General features: G+C 43.0%; 1 protein-coding gene across 1 annotated transcript in view; it reads right to left on the bottom strand.

The window, feature by feature from the left end:
* The window catches only part of ADGRL3 (adhesion G protein-coupled receptor L3), a 514,763-nt gene that overhangs the window by 59,777 nt on the left and 430,080 nt on the right, over nucleotides 1–24,906 (bottom strand). The window contains exons 14-17 of the mRNA XM_074823334.1: nucleotides 13,382–13,565; nucleotides 12,454–12,576; nucleotides 10,188–10,396; nucleotides 9,319–9,495 (exon numbers count right to left, since the gene is read on the bottom strand). Coding sequence (XP_074679435.1) covers nucleotides 9,319–9,495; nucleotides 10,188–10,396; nucleotides 12,454–12,576; nucleotides 13,382–13,565 — 693 coding nt within the window. The remainder of the gene's footprint in view (nucleotides 1–9,318; nucleotides 9,496–10,187; nucleotides 10,397–12,453; nucleotides 12,577–13,381; nucleotides 13,566–24,906) is intronic.

The following is a 24,906-nucleotide window of genomic DNA, read 5'->3' on the forward strand; positions in this document are numbered from 1 at the left end:
ATTTTCTTTGCCTGCTTGCCAATGATAAAGCCACATCAAATGTCAGGCCTTTCCTGATATACAGTCTGCTATGTCAGCACCCATGAGAAACAACTCAAACCTTTTAGCTCTTTGGCTTTATCAGCATGAGTGATAGACATCAAATGATAATGAAAGATGGAGAGCGACTTTCCGCTCCATCTCTTCCATGCTAGAAGTCTTCTCTCCAGGGAGACTTGGAGGTGGAGAGATGAGGGGTCCTTTTCCCAAATGGTCTTGCAGCTCTTCCTGAGTATTTCCAACATCTAAGAAACTAGGACTTGCAAGTCCAACAGCAAGGCAAGAATTCATTGTGTGCTCACTGTAGATCGTGATAGAAATGCCGATTCCAGCCAGGTCCTCCAGCAGCACCCAGAAAACTGAGAAGATGAAGCGCATGTCATTTTCCTGGTGGCTGCGCATTGCTTTATCTCAGTGTCATTCCAGCTCATCCACCCTCTTAAGTCAGTGTGAAAAAACGTTAATGCAAACCTTGCATCTTGCAAACCATTCTTTCTTTTGTCCAAGGCTGCTGGAGGACAGCAGAAGAACATCTCCCTGAACAACCCCACCAGTTCACCTGAGTAGATCGCCCTGACAGGCTGAAGCAACCAAGAGCTCTTTGGCTAGGCAAGTGGGGCAAGGCACCTAATGTGGGTGGATGCAAGGAGAAAGAAACCAGGCAGACTTTGGCCAGATGCATCCATCCCATCCAGATGCGGCCAATGGCACAGATTCATCTATCCCAAGACAAAGTTAGCCTGGCACAGGGAAAGCTCTCTGAGAGCTTCTTCCCCTACATGAGATGAATCTGTACGTCTATCACGAAACCATAACTCTGCTGACTTTAGGACACAATGCAGGAATTAGGGGTGGTTTTGCTCCTGGAGAGGGATTCTGCCATCTAGGTTCATGGTCTTCCTCAGGGAAGGGCCACTGGCCCACAAAGCTCACCATGCTTAGCAAGAAACACAGACTTCATTGCTGTATTATTATTATCACTCTTATTACTTTTTAATATTAATTGCAAAATACTGATTTTATATACATAACACCCATCCCTGGAGTGCTGGAAAACAACCATAAAAACAACTTCTCTGTAATTACAACCTCCCTCCCCAAACTCAACAGACTCACAAAAGAACAAACAAAAAGGAACACTAACAACAAACTGGGAACAAGATCAATTTAAAAACACCTGGGGGGGCGGGGGGGGGGGGGGGGAATATATGAATTTGTAGCTTTTCTAGTACAGTCCAAGAGAAGAAGTGAGATGAATTTCAAAGGCTGGGTGTGCTCTGTCCTGTTTGGGATGCCCAATTTCAGGTGCCACAACAGTGCTGATGGATCAGGGAGGAGTTAGCAAGCACTATCATCTTTCCCATGGCAGTGCCAACTGCCCCCAGGCCAGGCACATCCTTAGCTTTTATATCAGCAAGTCCAACAAAATGGCATTTGCCTTTTGCTGGAGACTGAAACTTGTAAAATACTGCACTGTCACAGGCTACGAAGCAGAATAGTATGGGAAAAGGAGAAATTGTGGTAATCACTCCTCAATGCCATTGATTATCCTTGCCATCACCTGATTTCTGTGTGACAAATAAGGGAGCAACATACCCAGTTTACACCGTTAGTATAAGGTGTGCCAGTGTTAAGTATGATAAATAGCAGAGCAAGGTTTTGTACCTGGGTCACAGTCTCTGAGCCTGGTCCCTCAACTGCAGAGACATGCAAGAGGAGCAAATCTGCTCTTTACCCTGCCCAGTGCTGTTCAAGCACTCCCTGACTGAGGATAAAATAGCTTTGACATATGTGCTGATATCTTTCCAGCACCCTGCAAGCCCTAGGGTCCCTAAGGCATGTAAAATACATCTGAAACCACCAGTGTATCAGTAACAGTTAACTCTTGATTCTCAGTAATCTCCCCAAAGACCTTGGGCATCCAGAAGACCCCGCAGGGGATACCAGATGTCAGTCCAAGGGACAATTTCCTGACAGCATCAATCAAATACCTCCTTGCCCAAATGCACCATGGCTGTCAAGACCGGTGCTACGTGGCCCAGCATGCAAGTCACTGAGTTTTGTTACCACTAAGCTATGCTAACTTTACAGGTAATCTGACACACTGATTATTTTCAGCACGGGAACTACTTATTGAGTAATTGAAAGACATAAAATAATCCACTTCAGTGAAAGGGTTTCTGTATTAAGTATGTTTTACATTTTTGATTTAGGCATGAACCTGACCCAAAGCCCAGTGAAAGAAGATTTCCCTGGCTTTGGAATAAAGTCCCGCTTTTGCTCCAGTGAGGCCAAGAGCAGCAGGAGGAGAGCGCTGATGGAAACCTGTGTAGAAGGAGTTACGGGAGCCCTGGTAGCAACCACGGCAGGGTGAGCAGGCAGCTTAGATATTATCCAGGCTGGGAAAATCAATGAGCAGCTCTGGCAGTGCCTGTACACCAGAGCTGAGCTAATAAAAACAAATCCCAGAGAATGTCAGCTTATGACAGAATGGCTCTCCCCGAGATGAACAGCCATTTCCTCCCTTATTAAAAACATCAGTAGAAGAAAACAGCAGCCAAACCAAGCTGCCAGCAGCAAAGGACACATTCCTTTGCCTAATCTGTCCCTCCAGGAATGGAAAGAGTAATATGTTTGGGGGTGTAGGAATAAGCAAGCAGTAAATAAAAGCACCGTGTCATCGACTAGCTCAGATATGACTGCTCCGTGCCCGGTGGGAGCTGGCAGTGTGCTGGGCTGGGCAGAGACCCAAGTGGGACAGGTTTGAACCCCTGTGCGTTACTGATGCTGCTCCTTGGATTTGTAGCTATCTGGGGCCATGTGGGCTCCCTCTGCCCTTTTTCCCCCCATCACTGGTGTTGAGAGAGGATTACTGCTATGCCCTGGCTGTAATGCTTCATTGCTAAGTTCAAAGGGCTACTTAAGAAGCCAAATGTTTTTGTAGATGTGCCAAAAGCATCAGCTGGACTACATGGACCGGGAGGAAAACCCAAGGGCTCCTGCAGCATGTCTGGGCTGGCTAATGGCATTGACTGCTGTGGCTATGCAGGCATGAGAGGTTTCGAGGGGGCTTTCATCCTGCTGGCCAAGAGGGATACGTGCTGGGGAGATCCCACTGCTTCAGCACGTGTTTTCTCTCTCTTCTCCCAGGATGCTCTAAGGGAGGTAGGCAGCTCTGCTCCACAGTGGACACAGCACCCATGGACCTGGTACATATCCCCTCTGTGCTCTGCAAAGGTGATGCTGTCATGGGCACCATCAGGTCCTAAGCCAGGAATAAAGAGAACTTAATCCCCACCTGAAGCTCCTATGCCACATCACTGTCTTCTGACCATGGCCATTTAAAATAAGGCTCAGATTCCTGAGCACTTCTGCAAGGTAGTTTAGCCACCTCTCCTCTCCTTGTCTTAGTCCTCAAAGCTGCTTTCATATTCTGCACAGGCCACACAGACCATCTTCCTCTTCCTCTGCCTTCCCTGGTAAGATGAAGGCCTCCTAGCAGAACCCTTTCCCACAAACTTCTCCCAAAAATGCAAGAGCCTTCCAGTGACTACCAGAAGCAGCAGATAGCGCAAGCTGCAGAAAGCCCCATGGTCAGAATAAAGCAGTATGAGGGCAGGTGTGCACAGAGAAATGGGTACAGACCTCACCCCACCATGTATTACAAATGCTACTGTGGATACGGCATGTGGCAAGAGCCCAGCATTTCCATTGCACTCACCAACACTGCTGCAACTGAGATGCAGTTTAGGTGAGAGATTCAGTTGTGGAGAGGAGGAGATGCTTGGGACAATAATTGCATCCATCTTCCCACCCTCCTGTGCTGGCTGGATTTAGTAAAGTGGCACAGCTCTGCTTACTCATAAGGCATCTCCAACTTGAGAAATAAGCTATGGCGGCTATGCCAAACTCAGTGTAGACATCCATCTACACAGACAAGCTGCCAGCTTGTTAATTTGAGTTCCAGGAAAGAAGCTGGTCACAGCATCGTCAGCTTCTGCTGTCGCACCAATGGTCTTACCCAGCCCAGTGCCAGGAAACAGCTGGGACACAACTCCACCACACCACAGCCACTACCTGCACTTCAGTCCTGGCATTCACCCTGCTCTCAGCCAGAAAGGAAGGGGTAGCAAGAAATAGGGCAAAGCTTAGCACTTGCCAATGGGAGCTTTGAATTGAGTATTTTAGGACAGAGGATCAGGAAACCCTGTGGGGCGATGTTGTCCCCATCCTATGCGGCACAGCTCCTTACTGTGCACCTAGCCCTGACTCACAGATTGGAGAGTCAAGAAAGGTGAACCTAAGCAAATATGTACCCGTTGGACTGGGGGGAAAGTAAGCCATGGCTAGTAAGCTGCTGTGTGCTCTGATTTCTGACACCTCTAAGTGCTGAGCTAAGAAACTGTGAATTCAAGGGCTCAGAGGACGTCTTTCTGAAGCCACGCTCTAGATGTTTTCAGGTTGGACACCCAAAAGTGGCTATCTGAAAAGATCTGGTTCAATGCTTCGGGGAATGCACAGACAAGGACTGGCAAGATGGACGTCCAACCCGGCAGAACTAGAAACAGTAAGACATAACTAGGGCTCAACCCAAAACAACGTGTGTCAAACTGAGGGTGGGGAACTCAAGGAACTGCCTGGAGTGACTTACTGCTCACCTAGACAAAAAGCTCAAGGACTGCAATGAGGTACAACTCCGAATTGGCCCCATAGACATAGATTACTTGACCTAATAGGTATATATGATCAAAGGTATAACCAAATGTGCTGTTTACAATTCCTTATTCCTGGAGTTCATTAAAGTCACAGATCTCTGTTCCTAACACATGCTCAAAGACTGCTAAATTTTGAGTTTTAAAATCTCACTAAAGACAAGCACATTTAATAACTTTTCTGCTTAATTAAAACAGCTCTTATTTAATAACATATTAGAATACGTTACTTTTTCTAATGTGTAATATATCTTTTTTTTTTTTTGAGAATGAACCCCTTTGATGGTACAAAACAATCTGTATTGCAAAATTCATTACATAGCGGTTTCAGTAATTTAATTCTGCAGTTAGGGTGTTTTTGCAGTCCTGCACCCACTTCTGCTTTCATTCACTGCTGTTCAATCCCACAAGTGCTAATATATGGATAAGCCAGCACTGCAATAACTTCAGCTTGCTCTTTATATCTGAAATGGCTGTATTGCTTTAGGCAATGGACCACTGCAATCCATTTAGACTTCATATATTTTTATTCCTTTCGCTCCTTAGCTTGGCTTATGCTTCCATTCCTTAAATAATTAGCACGGTGTAATGTGTTTGCGGTATAGCATAACATCTGAAAGCTTCCAATTAATTGCTACAGTTAAAACACCTTTCTCCCCTCCCCCCCCCCCCCCCTTCTCTCCTTATTATTTATTTATTTATTTTAAAGAGAAGAGTAAGCTCTGGCATTCACTACATAGTGATAAGCAACATTTATCTACCCTGAGGTACCTTTGCTTATTCCGTTTCGGGTGTTTTTTTAATTGCATTTTCCCACCAGCTCTGAACTTGTTTTCTGGCTGCATATTTTTCCCATGGTACATTTAAGATGCATCTGCTATAATTAATATGATGCAAAGCACAAGCTTATATGAAAAACAGCTTGTAAATTTTGAATAATTCTGCAACAACTACATAGGTAGAATGGCTTATTTATCTATGGGCTTTATTCCATGGCATGAGAACCACCATGTTTTTATAGCATTTAAGGGTCATAACAAATATCCTACCAATTCAAACAACAGATAGATATTTAACATAGATCTCATCTGTGTTAAACATATCTCATAATTTAACAAAATATCTATGAGACTGTAATAATTTTCCCACAGCACAAGCCAAACGAATTTATCTGATGAAAACAGTGATTTGTTTCCAAGTCTTAAAACCTCTCTCAAAAGGGAGGTTCTCATTATTCCTGGTAGATTGTCCGAAAGGGCAACGAATGCTGCAGGTCTGTAAGGTCATCCCTTGCCAGGAGGATGCATCAGTGAGGTCCAGTTCACAGGTCATTATGGTCCTGCTGTCCTCTTCACGTGATAGCTGGGGCTCTGACAGCAGCTGGAAGGGTACCTGCAGGTGCAGGTTCATCGCTCTTCCCAGCAGCTATGCATCCTGCCTGTGTGCACAGCAGCACAGCAGGCTCTTGGTCTCAGGCACCGTTATTTACCCCACTGAAATATATGGGTAAATAAGAAACTCTGGGCCAAAGTAATTTTAAAAGGCAGAAAGCATCTTCAATTTAAAATCTCCTCTTCTTAATCGGGTACTGTCCTATTAAGACTGGAATTGATCCCAGCAACTTCTACTCTTGAAGCACACCAATAAATCCCTGCCACCATGGTCAGCCAATGACATTTTCTGCACCTTCGGACAAAGACATATTGCTGTTTCATGCTAGAGAGCCAGACGGCCATCAATCACCTCCTCAGCAGCGCTACCTTCCAGCTCCACATTGCCACATACGCTCTGCTAATAATTAAATCCCAGCCCGTAACTTGCAGAGCAGCCACCGAGGTCTCCTCCAGAGAACACGCTCTTTTGCCATGCTACCAGGAAGGGAGATCATTCATGACCAGAAGTGACACTTGTCAAATTGGTGCTGGCTTTTGATTAAGGAGCAGGACTCCAGCGTCCACTCCCCATGATGCCCAGTGTTCGGTCTCATTAGGTAGGATGCTGTGGATATTCATTACACCAAAAAATGCTCCCTACGGATCCAAAAATCCAACAAACTGAAGGCAGTAAACTACAAATCTCAATTACAGGAGAAAATAGTTTCTGTTGCAAAAATCCCTGAAAATTAATTATTGTCTGTACGTCAGTCCTCTCTAGGGATCCTAGTCACTGGCCAGAACACTGCTGTAAGAGGTCCTGCACAAGCATGCAACATCCTTTCCCCTAGGATTGTTCCACCTCCGAGAAGACTAAAAGGTCTTTGAGGCAAGGAATGCCTTTTTGTAGAAGACACGAGACAAGAAAATGGCTCAAAAGCATGCCTGCGAGAGATGAGTGCGAGTCAATGAATGACAACAACCCCCATTTATTTTTAAACCTCCACCTTTCCAAACCAGAAGGTATTCTACTGCCAAGACTTTAAAATCAATTCATTTCAACTGCATAAGGAACATCATACAAGCCACCTCCCAGATCTGCCAAGACCCACATGGCCACTCCACCAGCAGACCAGAGTGTGATGGTGCCACCAGGAAGAGCAAGGTGGTGAGTAGCTGGAGGGAAGAGTTGCAGATGTTTGCACCTCCCTTCACCCTCAGACCTGGATGATTGCTAAAGCGGACATGCCAGGAAGCTGTCTGGTTGCATCAGAATCAACAAAGTGGAGCCAATTTGGCTCTTACAGCAATGATACTTTGGCTGCAGCCAAATGATAAAACATGACCTGAAAGTCTTGAGGGCACTCATTAACATCCAGAAACACCCACCAGCTAATAACACACTGGCTTGGCACTTGGAAAGCTTCCAGCTGTAGTTCTTTCCAACCTGTTGGCTGAGCATGGTCAAGCAAGGGTCTCACATTCTCTTTCTGCAAGATGAAATAACACCAGCACTATTAGTCTATTATGGTTTGGGTGAAATGCCATGCAGACAAGGCTGACCTGCTTGCAGATTTGGAAGAGGCTTGTTCAGCGCTAGCCTGTATCTGCAGCATGCAGTAGGGATCACCTTCATTCACATCAGTGGAGTGCAAAGCTATCTGCATTTCCCAGGTGCAACCTCTGACTTCAGTGACTCAGGTATATATGTTAATTCCAGGCAGGTGATAACAAGCCAAAACCACATTTCTTTTGAAAATTCAGGAAGCTGTAGGACACTGGCAGAACCAGACTTGGACTGCAGAATGCCATTAACCTGTAAACATGTGCTCTGAATAGGCCATTTCTTCAGCCATCTCCCAGGACAATCCCACAGTCATTTAATGGCATGTCTCTGGGACCAGTAGTGACTCCTGCCAAATACAATGGATCTGTCATCCTGCAGCAGCAGCAGATCTATCCTGCCCCCCTCAGCTGGACCCAGCTCTTGTGGCAAATGTGCTGCCAGGCTTCCATTTCTTTTTTTTCAGAGCTTTGGTCATGCATGATGGTGCTTTAATATATATTTTTATTGCAAGTCTTCAGATTATCAAGTGAAACAAAAATATACAAAGGAGTGACACTGGAATACTATTTGAGAAAAGGTCTTTAAAACCATAATAGCTTTTGCAGTTATGCAGCCATGGAAGTGGCTCTGAAATGTTCTGCCTGCATGGAAGATGTCAGATCCATATCTAGCTCAGAGCTGTGGATTTAGCTGCAGCACCAGGCACATGAAATGGAGACATGGCAACACAGAAAATCACTAGGCCAAAATCTTTCAGGCATCAGGGCCTTCTATTCTTTCTACAGCAGCTGAGACTGTTCTCAACCAAAGACAGCCTAGACAGCTCAGGAAACGGAGGACCATCTCAAACATTCTTCCCATTCTTGAATAAAATCCCAAATGTGCACTTCATTCCCCAAGCCACTGCTACCATGAGGAATATCTACTTTCAGCAGTAACTTCTTTAGCTCCAGTAGGGATAGTCATGTGGGAATCCAGAATTACGCCATGGACCTAAATGCAGGCAAGGGAACTAGCTGATCATGTACTGGCCTTGGGTAGATGTACAGTCTACGCAGGATGGTGTAAGGAGCTTCCCTTTTATGTGTAGCTCACTGTCACATAGTGAGATGCAGAGATTGTGTCTTTTTCCCCTAGTTGGAAGCTGGAAAATACTTTTGGCTCCACACATGCACCTCACACAAACATGTGCAGCAGTGTATCTGGAGCTGCTGCAAGCAGGACACACAACTTGCACCCCACGAGGTAGGCTCTGCATGCTTCTGTCCCACGACCCAGGGTGCTTGCTATTCCCTGGTGGCACAGTGAGGTCCTGAAGAGCAAGGACTTAGCCAGGAGTTGTTCCACACCAGTAAGCAAAGGATATGGCAACAGCTAATTCTGGTCGCTCACTGATCCTCAGCTCAGAGCTGCCCATGCCAGGAGCTCAAGACAGGCTTTACATTGGTGTGACTATCTCCTGTTTCACCGTATAGCAGAAGGAAGATTTAGACCAGATGGTTTCTACCACTAGTTACTGACACACAGCAATATCCCTGCTCAGCAACACTGGCAGTAACAAAATGGTGTTACATTGACCATTTTTCCTGCCCAGTGCATTGGCAGCCTGTGAATCTGTGATGCCTACCTTAACTTCCACGTGTGCCATCAGGACTGCAAAGTTGGTTAGATGATTGCAGGAGCATGTGGTGTGTGTCTTGTTAGTTGTCAGGAGGCGACATCCCTGGGTGGACCAATACCCTGTCATTGTACGCTTTGTATAGCTCCAGAATGAACAATTCGGATTGAAATTTTCTTCTGACTGCTGCAGGGAAGAAATGAATAAATGCAATAAAAATTATAGGGTTTCAGACATTTCTAAATGCACTTTTTTTTTTTTTTTTTTCCCAGAGGCACTTTGTAACTCCCATCCTTTAATTTTGGATAAACAATCAGAAGTGGTTTATACGTCAAGTATTACTTGCTGATACTAGAGAAAGTTAGATTGTTGCTGCTCTCTTTGCTAATGCAAACTTCTTTGTTCTTGATTAATTTCAGCCACAGACTAAATCCAGCTCTTCAAAACCAGATTGCTTCATTTGCATTGCAGAGCAGAGAAATTAATTGCTTTAAGCAATCAACTTTTGCAATGACTGCGCTTGGCTAACAGGAGGACTAGCTGTCCTCTTTCACCGTAATTCCACTTTCCTCTAATATCCCCTGCCACCATGATAAAATAATATTATGGTCCATTCTAATATATTGGTAGTTTTTAATTACAGAATGACGTGTGTCAGCAACTGAGCAATGGGCATCAGCTCAAAGGAGTCTCTTTCTTTACTTTTATTAATGCAATGTAAAAGAGACATTCTCCATAAATAACACAAAGTGCAAAGGAACAAATGTATAATTCAAAATCTAATCAAGGACTGCTGGGGGCCTCACATCAGCCAACTTTTGCATCACTTTGTTTTAGAAATTGAAATAAAAAAAGAAGCACTTTTCGAACTCACTCACCTTGATGTGCTTGACAGTAAACACCACGGGATCAGCTAGGTAAACCTTATTGCTGAACTCTTTGTTTATTGCTGCTGTGATGACAGGGGAGTTGACAATGACAGAGTGATTAGTTGACATTGCTTCTGTTCCCAACTTCATGCTGGCATTCTCCGTGGAGAGATAGGTGCCCAGGTTGTTGTACAGCACAAAAGCTACCCTGATTTCACCTAGAAGAGAAGTAAGAGGTTAGATAGCCAGGTCAGCGCACTGGGCAAGAGAAGTAAGAGGATAGATAGCCAGGTCAGCACACTGGGTTTGTTTGGGTTTTTTTTGGTGAGAAATCTGTTCTCTGAACCAACTTTAAAGCTCCTCTGAGAAAATGTGAAAGGACCAAGATGTGGCATATGAAAATCCACCTCCTCCTGCCAATCCCAATGAGCACCATGAGGTGCAACAAGCAGTCCACAGATATGAAGGGCAGAGCTGCCTCTCTCAAAACAAATTTATAAGCAGATTGGTGGAAGACAGAGAAGGTGGGCTTACTTCTGGCATCAGTGGATGTAACTGGCTCCAGAGAGAAGAGGCCAGATGGCCCATTTCCCACCTAACATAACACTTTATCCTCCAGGCTATGCTTGGGAAACATGTTTCGTTCTGGCCTGTCGCACAGATGCAGTATAAAACTATAATTCAGTCCATTAATAAATTAAGACTACCTCAGAAAAGTGTGAGGACAAATTTGGGAGAAGGAATACTTAACTTCCCAACACAATTCCAATTGCACATGAAGGGTAAAACAAAATTGCAGAAATGTCATTAAAAATATATATATGCTTTCTTAATTTGCCAATCAGATATCCCCTCCTCCACAAAACGCAGCATTAGGTAGCCTGCAGAAAACCCAGACTACCAGCCAACTGTTTTTAACTGAAACCATCCAGTTTGCCTTCTGTTTTGCAAGTTATTTCACAGGCTATAAATAAGAATTGAATGGGATTAGTTTGCCTTTATATGCGTTAGTTGTGGGGAGGTATTTTTTTGTTTCTTTAGGAATCACCCCAGCTTCTGAGGAAGGTGAAGCACTTATGACTCCAAAGGTCCTTCCCAACCTAAATCCTTCTACGATAATTTTATTTCTAGCTCTTTGGTGACCTCTGAGCAGATGCCAATTGATGGGACTGTACTGATTTGACCAGAACTCTAGTGATACCATGCTTAGAAATACAGGCTTCCCCTTCCTTCCTGCCAACACAGTTTCTCTTTCCTTGCAAATCTCCAAGCCTGACAGCAGAGTGAAAATGCTACCCCACTGGAGTTTTGCTACACATCTTGAGTTTTACACTGTCTCTAAAAGAAATACTTCTCTTCAAATCCTACATGCAAAGGTACCAAATCCCATCAAGGAAGTCAATGGCAAAACTTTCTTTCTGAACCACCAGACCAAACTTTTCTCTCAACAGCTGTCAGAAATTTTTGGCAGTTTTAATGCATCTGGGCTGGCTGTAATACTCCCCTATCACTCCATGTTTTGCCTGCAGTGACCAAAGCACAAAGTACTAGAGTGCTTTCCACCTGCACACAGGTTAAATTTTAAAGGAACTCAGAAATAGGAGCATCTTAGGCCCATTAGTAGAAAACCTGGCAGTTTGAAGTTGGTCTATAGTAGGGCTGTAGAGATCAACAAACCTGTCTGCTCAAATTCCTGGTCTGTAAATAAATGGTTTGGCAGCATGAAGACCATTCACGTTTATAACATCATCTTTAATTTATGCTATATCAGGAGGTTCATAAGCTTCAGAGAGAGAGGCACTGAAGACTTAGACTCATAACAGTTAATCAAGCTTTTCTGCCACCTTGGCTCATTATTAATATTTGTTACTATTTCTTCTTCCCTCTCCCCTTTCAGATATTTGTATAGTGCCCCACTGTGAAGCAGTTTACTCAAACAAGCCTCTTATCCCATCTGAAGCCTCCTACTGCAGACAACAGCAGTTAAAAGCACTTCTCTGGACTCAGTGCTGTGCCCCAACAACCACATCATTTAAGGATCTGATGCATTTTTACCAGCACGTAATACTTCTGAAGGCTGTGAACCACTTAGCAATATAATACATTCCCAGTCAGCCAACTTAGCTTTCAGTCAAGGGCATGAGCAACTGATGCTGCCATTAATTTAAATATTAACATAGTAATTAATACTATACTTGCAACCGGTTCAACATAAAACTATGCCTAAAGCATGACTGATTTGTGATGCTGGTGTGGCCAGAAGTGCTGAACCTACCGTTTCGACCATTTTGTTTCAAGGTATTTGCTGACAGCTGAATAGCGCTCCCATGGCCCATGTTCTGGGGAAACTTCAGATCTTCCAAATTCCCATCTGTGCTTAGTCTCGCAACTTCCAGCTCTGTTTGCAAGAGAGACCGACGCTAAGAAAAAATCTCTACCAAAATAATCTTCGACACGATACTTCAAAGCTACAAAATGGTGTTCCAGACCATCTGAGAACAGAAGAATCAACCTACAATGTTTCGCGCTAGACTCTGTTTGGGCTCCTATTTCTTTTTAAATCTTTGCCCTGAAGAAGTTTTAAATTTAATTAAAAAAAAAAAAAAAGGCAAATAAATGATACTCTCTCTGGAAGACAAAAGACAACCGGTTCTTGTAAACAAGAACCTCAGGATATTAAGGACAATGGTTAAAATGAAAATCTGAAAATGTTAGTTCTTTGCCACTGGCAATTGGTACTTTCTGTAAATGTTATCAGTGCTCAGAATCTGTATTCATAGAAAGAACAGTTGTTCTCATTTTACATATGCACAGTGGGAGTGCTGGTGCTTTCCATCATGCTTGTTTTTTAATTAAATCAACAATCAGCCAAATAAAGACACAAATTTGTACGAAATGAAACACAATTGCATTATGATGAACAATCTCCCTATGAAGCGGTGCAATCTAGTGCAGATTTTGCCCTCAAAGCTAGGAGTAATAAAGGCAGGTTAGGTGCTCATTTTCCATGGGATTTAAAGGGTAGACAGCTGCCTTATTCCTTTAGGCGCTTTTGGAAAGACTTTTAAATCCTTCAGACAAAGGGCCAAGACATATCTAACAAATTGCTTTCCAGTTAATCTAGGGGCCAAGACCGAAGCCAGGTTTTCCAGCCTTTACTCTCCCTTTAGCTGCTCTCGGTATTTATGGGATCTGTCCCTTACGGATGTTGTCAGTGTTTTCCCTGACGATGTCTGTCTTCAGCAGGTTATCAGCCAGCACGAAGGCACTGTCCTCCACGGTGTCGAGTAACTTGGTGGCTGCACGCTGCTGTTCACTTGCGTTCAGGTCCTTCCATGCATTCAGAGCCTGTGGCTGCAGGAGGTTGTTCACCGTCTCCACCATGGCCTGCAAGGGAGAGGGATCGAGTGAGAACAGGCCCTAGTGAACCTAAAGCACTATCAAGACCTCTGACATATGCTCAGTCCCATCCTCCACACACGTCAGTTTATAGGGAGAGCACAGCATCTCATTTCCCCACCCACTGGGGCAGCCTGAAATGGAGATAGGCATCTTTTATCCCATCAGATGAGAGAGGGAGGAAATGTTGACTTTATTCTAAATGCAGGCTGGGAATAGTGCTTTTTTGCTTCCGTGATCAGCAGCTCTGGGCTTGGAGTAAGAAGGAATTAGGGGTTGGGGGCAGGGTGGCAGAAATATAAGGATATCATTCAGGAAACATGCAAGAAAATAGATTTCAAAACCCATCTGTGAAGAAGGTTGCTGCTACCTTAAGCACCAGAATTCAAGAGTAGGGCTGGGGCATCCAACGAAGGTATTTAGCATCTGCAAGACCTACACTCCTCAGAGTGTTTCCCACCACATAACTTCTGGCAGGCAGTCATGAAGACACAGAGATAGTTGAGTTACTCCACTTCATCCAGAGAAGCAGCAGCAGGCGCCCACAGAGATTTAGTTGAGACACTGCATTTCAAAATGCTCCATTCAGGAAGGAGTCAGCCCCACAGTCCCTCCTGCGGTGCACCTTCTGCCCTGGGCTGCCATGCACAAAGAGCTCTCCCATGGAGAACTTCCCACAGGTTAATCTGGATGCGCATCCAAGATCACACGAAACTGCACTGGCCTCACGATTGCAAAATTACAGCAGTAGAACCTACCCAACCTGAAGGTTTTGTTTAACCTAAAATTGCCACTTAGATACCAACCAGAGCTGACTCAACTACCTTCCAGCTAACATTTTTTAATGACACCAGCAGTACCAGTTGGTAGAACTGATTGTGCAGAGGAAAAGGAAAAAGAAAATGTACTTTGATCGTGCTTTCTCCTGCTGATTAGTGTCTAGTCACCAGGCAGGCCTGCCCCACAAAGAAACACCTCCACTGCCAGCTAATGCTGACTGCAGAAACCAACCTTCCCTTTGAGATGAAGTTGCTGTTCTTAATAATTTTGTGTACGCTGAACGTGTAGGCATCAAACTCACATCTCTGTTCTGCAAGGCAAGGACATGGAATTTCACATGGGATTTCAACATGTTGCAAGCCTAGAGGATGCCCCATGGACTCACTTTTGTGGAAATACTTCAGTATCTACTCCTGGCGGGATTTCTAAACCCATCTCAGGAGGAGTGTTACAATGGCAGCACATGGCACAGAGAGTGTGGGGCATCCTGACTCACTCACCAGTCATGGTCAGATACAAATGTGCAATGCAATAATCACATCAAACCAGAATTTGATTTTATTGCTATATTCAGGTGACCTTCAAAAAAATTTCAATTACAGCAAGGTTCAAGGAGAAGCAAAGACAGCTAGACCTGCCACTGCTGGTGCTTTTAATCCCAGCAAAGACACTTCACTGAGACATTGCCATGTGCATCTCTGTCCTTGAGGTTGGAAGGCTTCTCATACCACCATGTTTCCTATACGTACGGAGCCAGAACTGGACTCCTCTGACAGTACAAAGCTCCTACTCTCCTACCTACAGTTATTCATCATCAATTAACTCATTTGTTCTCTCCTGTACCTTGAACAGATTTTCCTCTCCCTGGCAGCTACGGCCCTGGTCCCTTGATTAATAGACAACATTTCTCCTAAGTCTCACAGCTTGGTTTCCCAACATATGGAGTAACCCATGCTTCAGCCACTGAAGCAGACCTAAATGGCTGAAAATCTTGTCCTCTAGTGTTACTGAAAAAATGTTTTTGCTGTCAAGCCTTTACAATCCAAGACAGGAATCCCTTTCTCATTTGCTGTTAAGTGGAACTTATTAACCATAAATCAATTTCTTAAACTGATTTTCCTAAATAGTCTAAATATCATCTTAACACATTTAATATGTGCACACAAAAAGCTGGTTGGCTTTAACAGTCAAGAAGAAATACTAAAAATCCGTATCATTTAAATGTGTTTTCTTCAGTTTTTAAAACCTGGGAGCCTGATCTCTGTAGCTCTTAATAAAATTCTGTAGTTTACTTTGGTAGCTTATCTCTTTACAGGCAAAAAGGAGGTAGTATTCTTTTCTGGTGACCAAAAAGCTTGACTATTTTGCTGTGCAGGTTCTACACAACATCATGTTTTTTCACAAAGATCTTTTATGCATGGAAAGCAGAAAATGAGGATTTTTCTCCCCTTTCAATGTTATCACGCAGACTACAATTTGCCTTGCTTCCATTTAGCTCAGTTACTAATGGTGTCTTTAAATCTCTGCTAAAACAACATCCTGGATACTTTTATCAATATCTGAACAGTCGAAAGAGTCTGTGCAGCAGATCCAGCTCCTAGAGGGTAATGCCTATTTGTCAGAACATGAAACAGATGCTGAAATATTTGTGTTAGAGTGAAACATCTGCTGCAAAGATTCTTCCCCAGAAAAATTATTCTAATGCATTTTTTATTTTTTATTTTTTTTTAATGTGTGTGCATGTATGCACGCGAAGTTTGAGAGAGAACACCAGTTAGGCCTAATGTGCCACTTCTTGCACAATGTGTGCTCCCCACCCAATGGACGTGGTGATGGTGAGCATCCATCCTCTTGAAGTGACTGACCTGAAACCAGCCACTTCACATCACTTTGGATCTGGAGCAAAAGCTCCGGAAACATTTCCAAGGACTTTTGGTCAGGTCCTTAGCACGTATCTGAACAAAGCTGGTAGACTGTCTTCATTGGCATTACATCCAAGATGAATTTAGTCCATAGCTTTTCCTAGAGGGTCACTCCCCTCACCTGTCTCAGTGCATTAATCAAGTGTTTTCCGTATTATATTTCTGAGTGCAGCACTTCATTATGGCTGAGTGCTGCGGGCTGAAGCCAAGGAGATGAGGTGCTAATGAAATGTTTGCATTTTGGACAGGAGCTGAGGTAGGTGTTTAAATGAAACAAAACAGCTGTTAAAGCAAGAGTGTCTCTTGAGACAGAGACACCAACTGGGCAAAGTTGGGAAGGGGAGCGGGAACTGTGGGAAGGCAGGCATACAGGACAAGGATCAGCCTGTGCCTTTACATTTAAGCTGAGCTGTCATGGTTTAGGTGGGTTTGGCATCTGCTCCAATAGCTTTGTGGTCTGATGAAGCTCCAGCGTAGAAGAACCAGCAGTGCCAAGCTCCCACGAAAGCCTCTCAGTGACCAGTGGTAGGAGGGTTAGCCTTGATGGAGGACCTTTGAAATGAAGAAGACATGAGACAAGTGTGCTTGGGAGCTGATGGTCTGATAGGTTTTACCTGAGATCCCTGGTGATCCTGATAAAGATGGGGATTTTCAGAGGGAGCTAGGAAAGCTCTGACATAGTTTCACCCAACCTCACGTCAAGAATTTAACATGCAGCTAAGTCAGGAGCCCAGATGCTCCCTAGTCTCTCTCTGCACTGAAAGTAGAAGGAACTCCAGCAAGTATTATCCCCATTTAGGTGCCCAAAGTCACATGAGATTAATCCTATCCCTGAAGAACCCAACACCTAGGATGCTGCATGTCCACCTCACTGAAGACCCTGTCCTTGCTTCACAAGCTGAAGGACTTCCTTTGCTGTTGTTTTCTTCTCTTCCCCTGCCTGATCCCTCTTCCAAATGCATCCTTGTGAGGCTCATGCAAAATAAAAATGTGGGGCTTGGAGTCCAGGCATACCTCAACATCACCCACAGCATGGCACCAAACCAATGCCATGGTTGCTGAGGCTTAATGAACAGACAGCACAAGCACACGTATGCCCAGGGAGAAGGACAAAAGTAACTCAAATGACATAAAGGGAAAGCTTTCCAAGGCATAGCTTACTTGTTTGTAGCCTAAGATCAAACGAGGGAAGAAGAGCATGGCAAAAGGGATCCAAGAAGGAAGACTTCCCATCTGCCTTTCTATCCTGAGATAGATAAGTGTATATATATAGGTATGCTGCCTGTGATGTCAGGGTACCTACACATGCAAAACCAAACTCCCTAAATACAAGCCCGTAAAGAGCAACCATCCCGGGTCAGAGAATACTCAGTGGATCTTTCACGTCTCCAGCAGTGGCTACAATTGGACATCGAGAGAAGAGCAAGAACATGCCAAGCATAGAAGACAAATCCCATGATGGTGATCCCTTTCATTATGTGGTTATATAGCATCAGAGAGTGTACACTCAACGTAAATAAATGTTAATAAATTGCAGAGGGAGATTTTTTTCACAAATAAGGGCATACGCTTATGGTTTCTTGATTTTGTCCCGAGGTTACAAAACAGAAACAAAATGTAAACCTTCCTTCTCAGACACTTACAAATTGGTATTAAAAAATGTATTGTCAAAAGGCGACTAATTAGGAGCCTTACAGTAATTATGCATTACTAAAAGGCCAATCATACATATCCCATTGATTTCCTTTGTGACACCTCCTTCATTCCGTAAAACTGAATTTTACTTGTTCATTTAGTTTTACCTTCTCCCCCTCTAGAAAAGTCTAGTGAGAATATCTGTCTATGTGACACACAGTTTAAACCTTGGAGGGGAGTATATATCCAGTGATACCACATTCATTTATTTATCTCTCACCACACCAACGTCCAAGACACTGCTCTTTGACAAAAGCAGATTCTGTAATGTAAAATTTGTCTTAATTGGGTGTCAACACTGGAAATCACTAAGAGATGTTAGACATACTCATCTCATTGCCAAACTTGGGACTAGACTGTGTTGTGCTATGGAGTTTAAGCATAAGGTTTCTAATCTTAGAAAACCAGCAGCTCTCCTGGAGTTAGGACCTCTCTAAACCTTTATAGTTCATTTTAGCCTCTTGCTGAGCAGCTGATGGAAGAACAAAAAACACAACAACCTTAGGACTGGAGAAAATACTGCTTCACGGCAAGTGAATACCAGCAGGCCCTACATGGAATATTGGTTGAATCCTTCTGCTGAGTAATTTTCAAATACGCAAACTGTCCTTCCTCACAAAAGGGCACCTCCTTAAGAGGAGACTGAACACACTGTAGACACTATTTTACACGGAACCTACATCAAGGTCTTACCTCCTATAGCAGCTTTGGGTGAATGAGGACAGTGGCACAGGGCATTAAAGCACCACTTTGCAATGACATCTCTAATTAAAATATCTGCATTTTATAACTTTTAAAGCCCTGTCTCATAGTGCTAACACTTGTCTTCCTTGATCTCACAGGAATACTTAATGCAATGCACTTTCAAAAATTAGGATAGAAGGATCTACAGCAACAAGGCCATGCTTTGCATCGGTAGACTAAAATCATGGCTGGTGCATGAAACAAGCAGTGCTTGTACATCTACTCCTGTATCAAAGGTGTTTGCTGGCACAGCCTCATCAAAAAAGGTTTGCTCATTCTTCCTGAGAACAGCAGCGCCAAGACTGTAGAGTGCAATCACACAAACACAGCCTCAGGCTGTGCTTATGGTCTGAAGTTCTGTTCCTGTCTGAGGTTTCCAGGTACTGCTCCAAAACGAGTGCATCATCATCTTTATTCGAAGCATGCATAAACATTACTAGCCCACTTTTTAATAGCAGCTTGAGGTTTTATGGCAAATCAGTGGAGAAAAAAAGCATGAAAACCCTTTCAGGTCCACAGTGCACAGTGAAAATGAAAAACCCGTCAGAGAGCAGATGCACTGAAATGTGGATGTGGTTCAATGATCACAACATTATGCTCTTTTTTCCTTTTTCCTACTGGAAAGTGGTGGTACTTTTTAAAAGCTTACCTGCTTCCTTGCTGAAGAACAGCTGGTTTTGCTCTGTATTTATATGAAACACCCAGTGTTAAAACAAAACCTTTTCTTAAGTTATCAATATTTGCAAGCCTCCAAACTAATTGAGTTAAAGGCACAATCAATGCCATCGATGGCAAGTTCTACTGGAAGTTGTGCGATTCTCGCCGCTGGCCAGAAAAAGCAAGAGAAACTCCCATTAACTCTGAATATACCTGGTGCAGCCAGAATGGGCCCTTTGGAGAAGAGGACCAGCATAAAAGCATGGACCTGGGCATACAAGGAGCTGCTTCTGCGAAGGTTATTGCATTGAAAAGGATCAGCTCAGGAAATTACGTGTCTTTTTAGAGTGGCAAATGAACAGCACCCCAATTCCACTACACAGGGGTCACCAATCAAACTGGAACAGTCATCTGCTCTGTGGGTCAAAAATAGATGCACATGTCATTTCTTCAGCTTCCTAAACAAGGAAAATGTAATTTTGGCTAAATGATGGCATTAAATCCTACTTCCTAGCTGAGAAGTGCCTTCAAATCTGTCTGACAAGGCTCTTCACCCTCAGAAGTTTTTTCATCTTGTCATTTATTCTTTTAATTCCAAATTAAAATTTGTCTCTGGTCAAAGCATAAGCACACTGGAGACAATTTCTTACAGGGAAGCCCAGCCACTGGTTAAGACTTTTTACAAAGCAATAAGATATTCACAAAACAATTATAATATTCAATGAAATGGACAAACACATATTTAGATTGAAACTAGATGAACTGCAACGAATGCTTAAAAATAAATAAATCATTAGAATATTTACTGCTAATCTCCGCTTCTGCCTTCAAAACTAAGCCAGAAGCACTAGCCTACATCTAGTATCAGAGTGGTGATTGGCAACTGATGGTATCAGGTTTGGTGAACTGAGCCAAAACCTACTACTCATGGCAAAGGCAAAAGATGTTCCCCCAACCTTGCAAAGGAATTTCTAAAATTGCTCCACAGATTGAGAGCAAAGGATCTCAAGAAAGAGCACACAAACTTCTCCTTTCAACTCTACAGCAAATGTTTATGCTGTGGCTACAGTAACTGTACTGACTCAGAAATGGCCTGAATTTCAGCGGCTCTGAGAACTCACTGTAGTGAGAAGAAAGGCACTGACCTTTATTAAAATTAGGCTATCTACAAAATGCTTAACTATGGAATTAATGGTCTTGCACTTGGCATGCAAGGTTTGTGATCTTGGCCTTGAACTACCAATAATCTCCTAATGGGAGCACACAAAAAAATAGGAGATCTGAGAAACAGAACAAAGTTACAAATTACAGGTTATGGTTTTGCTTTGCTTAGTATACGAGGAAGAATATTTTAAGGTCAGAAGGCATCTATAGGACCGAAATAAAAGGAATTGATTGTGAAGAAGGAAATAACATACGATCTATTTCATCTAATGAGATCTTCCCTGCAGAATAAGCTGAGAACTGCATTTATGAATCATCTGTATTTGCTGCCCTACTGTTTGGGATTTGAGACTATACAAGCAACTGCTAGAGTAATTACACTGGGGAAGTGAGCAAAGCTGTAGCAAGAAAGGAAAATGTGTTGCAAACAAGAAATGCCTCTGCCAGAATATCCATAGCTTTCAAGGGAACTCCTAGGGAGTCCTTGAGACTCATCCTTTCCTCCAATGGTCCAAATCAAAGGGACATCTCCCACTGACCTCTATGGCAATTTACACTGAGACTTACCAGAGCCACCAGAATCCAGGACTGACTCAGACTAAAGATGAGTAAGCACACAGAAATGCAGAAAACACTAGATTTTTTTTCTCAGTTTCGCTATGTCACATGTGGGCACATAACCATAGGTGTAGCTCAGTTGTAGGTAGAGGAATATGTGGTCACCTTCCCTTTTAATACTTATGTGAAGAATTTTGGAGTCTGGTGACAAACCCAAGGCTGCTGCTTTGATCCTCCTGTCCCCTAACAACAGGGTCACCGTGGCAGAAACACGCATGGTGGGAATTTCTAGTTTCACTCTTGCTGACACAAATCAAATGCACGTTTCTCAAGCTGTGAAGTATATTAAGTTCACAGAGTTTTAACAAAGGGCTACCAAACTGCAAAACCCTGCTGTGAGTCACACTTCTTTCAGATGTCCTTTTAATTATATTAAATTAAAGTTTGGGGCACTTTGATGCTGATAGGCAAACATCTCGATCTCTTGAAAAAGCTGCTAAAAGTACTCCCTGTAGCTATAGTTAATATACGACATTGTATGCACACTGCTAGCCAATTTATTCCAGCCACTTTAACAACGATACCTTGCCTGACAGGCTGCGCAGAATAGCATCAGGAGTCGAGCAATGCACAAATCATTAGAGGACTCTGAAAGTTGTTTGACACGCACTGCAGAGCTCTTTGTCATACAGCCAATTAAATGACCAAACAAGGAACTTGAAAATCTTCATTAATTTGCTCCTTTCTATATAAATGGAGGTTAGAGACTTTCTTGTCACAGGCAGAACAACAACACAAGTAAACCTAGCGTAATTCAATTTATGCTCCCTCTCAGAGCTACAAGTTTCTTTCGTTTAGTCTTCATGGAAGTTAGGACCAGCCATGCAAGCAAGAGAGAAGTGGGACAAACAGAATTAATCCACTTTAAATAGTACTGGCTAAATCCCAGATGCACCTTTTTATCTGCTGAGAGCTACTAGGATAGCAAAGAAAAAAAAAGTCTCCTCTACTCAACTCTAAACTTAATGCCTTGAATCCTCTGAGGAAAGCCTTTCATTTTTTGCTTAGTACAGCTATTCAAACAGCCCACGTTACAAGCGTGAAGCATTCAGAAAACTTCCAGGAAAACCAGGAGGACAACTCTGACTGCAACCACCTGCCACTGCTACCTGGAACCTGCTATCAGCAGCTCAACACCGACTGCATTGGTGGCTCAGATGATACCTGCAACCAGAAGCTCTTGTGATCTTCATGGAGAGGATGGCACCTCCATAATCTTCACCATTTGCTGTCCAGACAAGTGCAGAATTACAAAACAGTGCAAGCTGATTTACAGGACAGCCCGGAGGATGGCAGGAACCAGCGCAGCAAACACCATTAGACCAGGAAAATGCCAGAAAAGCAATGCTCTGCTGCCTTCTTCCACCCTTCCTACAAAGCTGCCACTCAGGCTAGCTATTGTATTCACCAGCCTCCACCTTTGAAGCCACTAAGACTGGCTTTAAAAAATAAAAAACCCAAAAAGAATGGGAACCCTGTGAAGTTATTGTCTTCTGAGATCTGCATCCCAAATGCAGCATGCAATTTCACATGGGAAGAGGCCACTGGCTGGCACAGCAGGGAAATTCATTGGCCTCCCAATGCTCCAGAGCTCCATCCCACAAATCCAAGAGAAGCAAGGAGGTAAGTTCAGATTTTGCAATCAGGTGCACATATGTGATAAAAAGACTACATGCCCAGATGTGGTATGAGCTTTTATTACAGCTCATGCTTCCAGCTACTAAATCTTACAGCAAAATACTCTAATTTTTTCCCCCAAGTTTAAGTTTTATGTGTTAATATGGCCTCACTTACTGCAATATATGAGTACTTGTATAAGTACTCAGCCTTTTCTTTTCTTTACTACCCCACCTCCCTTCCCAGAGGCCAGGGGAATTGTACTCATGGCATTTTAAGTTGCGGAGCTGAGAAATAGCAAGCACATGCCATTTGCTGAAGGCATGGAAGAAATCTGTGACACCAAACCCAGTTTCACAGCCCCCAAAAAACAAATGTTTCGTGTTTTCTACAACTCCAATGTTTCAGTTTAAGGAGGAACGCCTTTGGAAAATGAACAAATATAAATTCTGAAAAAATTACAGAAAATCCAGACAGGCTTACGTCACACACCAGTCACCAAATGAAGCTATGCTAATCAAATGCGTCACCCATTGTGACTCATTCTCCCACATGATGACTTTTCCATCCCTTTCCCAAAATAGAGTGCAAGAACAGTGTGCTGAAGAAAGGTGGGCATGAGAGATGTAGATCTCTGCTCTCCAAAAAGCCATGCATCGGGTTCAAGCTCTCCTTAGCTAATGGAGCACCTTTCTGAGGCCACTCTGACCATCCTGGATATCCACATTGGACAGCTCAGCCTAAGCTGACTCTTAGTACCACGAATTAAAGCCCATGTTGCAGTTTCTTAAATATCACCATGATTGAAAAGTCTCCCAGCAATTGTCCAGTCATTATATTAGTATGTATTTTATCACATCACCTGTCAGGTTGGTTCTCGTTGGATTTTTGAGACAAAAAAGATCATTTACCACACTTGCAACTAAAGGAGCTGCATTTGTAACCTCTATCTCCAGTAAATAACATCCCTGAGCTTTTAACTCAACAAATATTGTGACACAGCACAAATTAAATCAATATTTGTTTTAAGTATAAAGTTAACCAGAGAGATGAGATAATAATCTGATACAGCATTTCCCACTCTCATATTTGAATAACTCACAAAATTTCCAGATCTGTTTTACATATTTATTTATATTCATTTGTTTTGGACTCAAGAGGACTTTACACCCTAATTGCTACAGGGGCTCTGTCATGACTACTTAAATTTATCAGCCCAAAGAAAACAGTAATTCTGATTTTAGTGATTATTGTCTTCTCAAGTCACATGCCTCCTCCCCAAAAGCCACCTTTTCTCAATTGCACTTTTGATATTTACAATTGCTGGACATCTCTCACATAGACTTTGTACGGCACTTTCCTTCTTTTAGGGAACACAGGACTGACGGTACACTTCCAGCCCTGTGAGCCGAATTCAGCCATGGATGTTCTTCACAATAATGGGATCAGCACAAGGAGATCATGTCAGCAAGGTTGAAGACTCTATTTCTCTACCACCAGTGGCATATTTCCCAGTGACTTCCCTTCTTCCATTGACTTCACAAAATCCAGTATTTCATCATTTAAGATTTGTCGAAAAATCTCTGCTAAATTGCCTTAGCCAGCCCAGACATTTCACGGCCTGGTAAAGGATAACTGGCCTGTAACAGGAATATCTGCCGTCACATTTAATTGCTATTACAGCCAAACTCTCCCTCACAAGATTTTTTGATGACTTTAGCTACATGATTTTCCAAATGGAAACATACTGTATGAAAACATGTCCAGATACATTACTTTACCTCCATATAATACAAAGCAGAGCTGGAAAGGTTCAATTAGGTCATCTAATTCATTCTTTGAGTCCTCCATTACAGGACTGTCCTCTTCAATATATTTACCAGCTTTGTCCATATTTATACTAAACAGCTCAGGCAATGAGCTTTCATCAGTTTTTGTCTACTAAAGAGGTAGGCGCATGATTAATGTTTAAGCACACAAGTAGCCTTTCCAAGTGAAAGGGAAGAAGTTCTTGAAATTAAGGGTAAACTGAAGACTGTGCAGAATATTCAGGATATATTCTATCAATACCAAGATTTCTGTAAAGTATATTAAACTCACTATTCACTACTGTTTGAAAGAAGACAACAAGA

The sequence above is a fragment of the Strix aluco genome, chromosome 4 (genome assembly GCF_031877795.1).
Source record: "Strix aluco isolate bStrAlu1 chromosome 4, bStrAlu1.hap1, whole genome shotgun sequence".
In the NCBI taxonomy this organism is placed as follows: domain Eukaryota; kingdom Metazoa; phylum Chordata; class Aves; order Strigiformes; family Strigidae; genus Strix; species Strix aluco.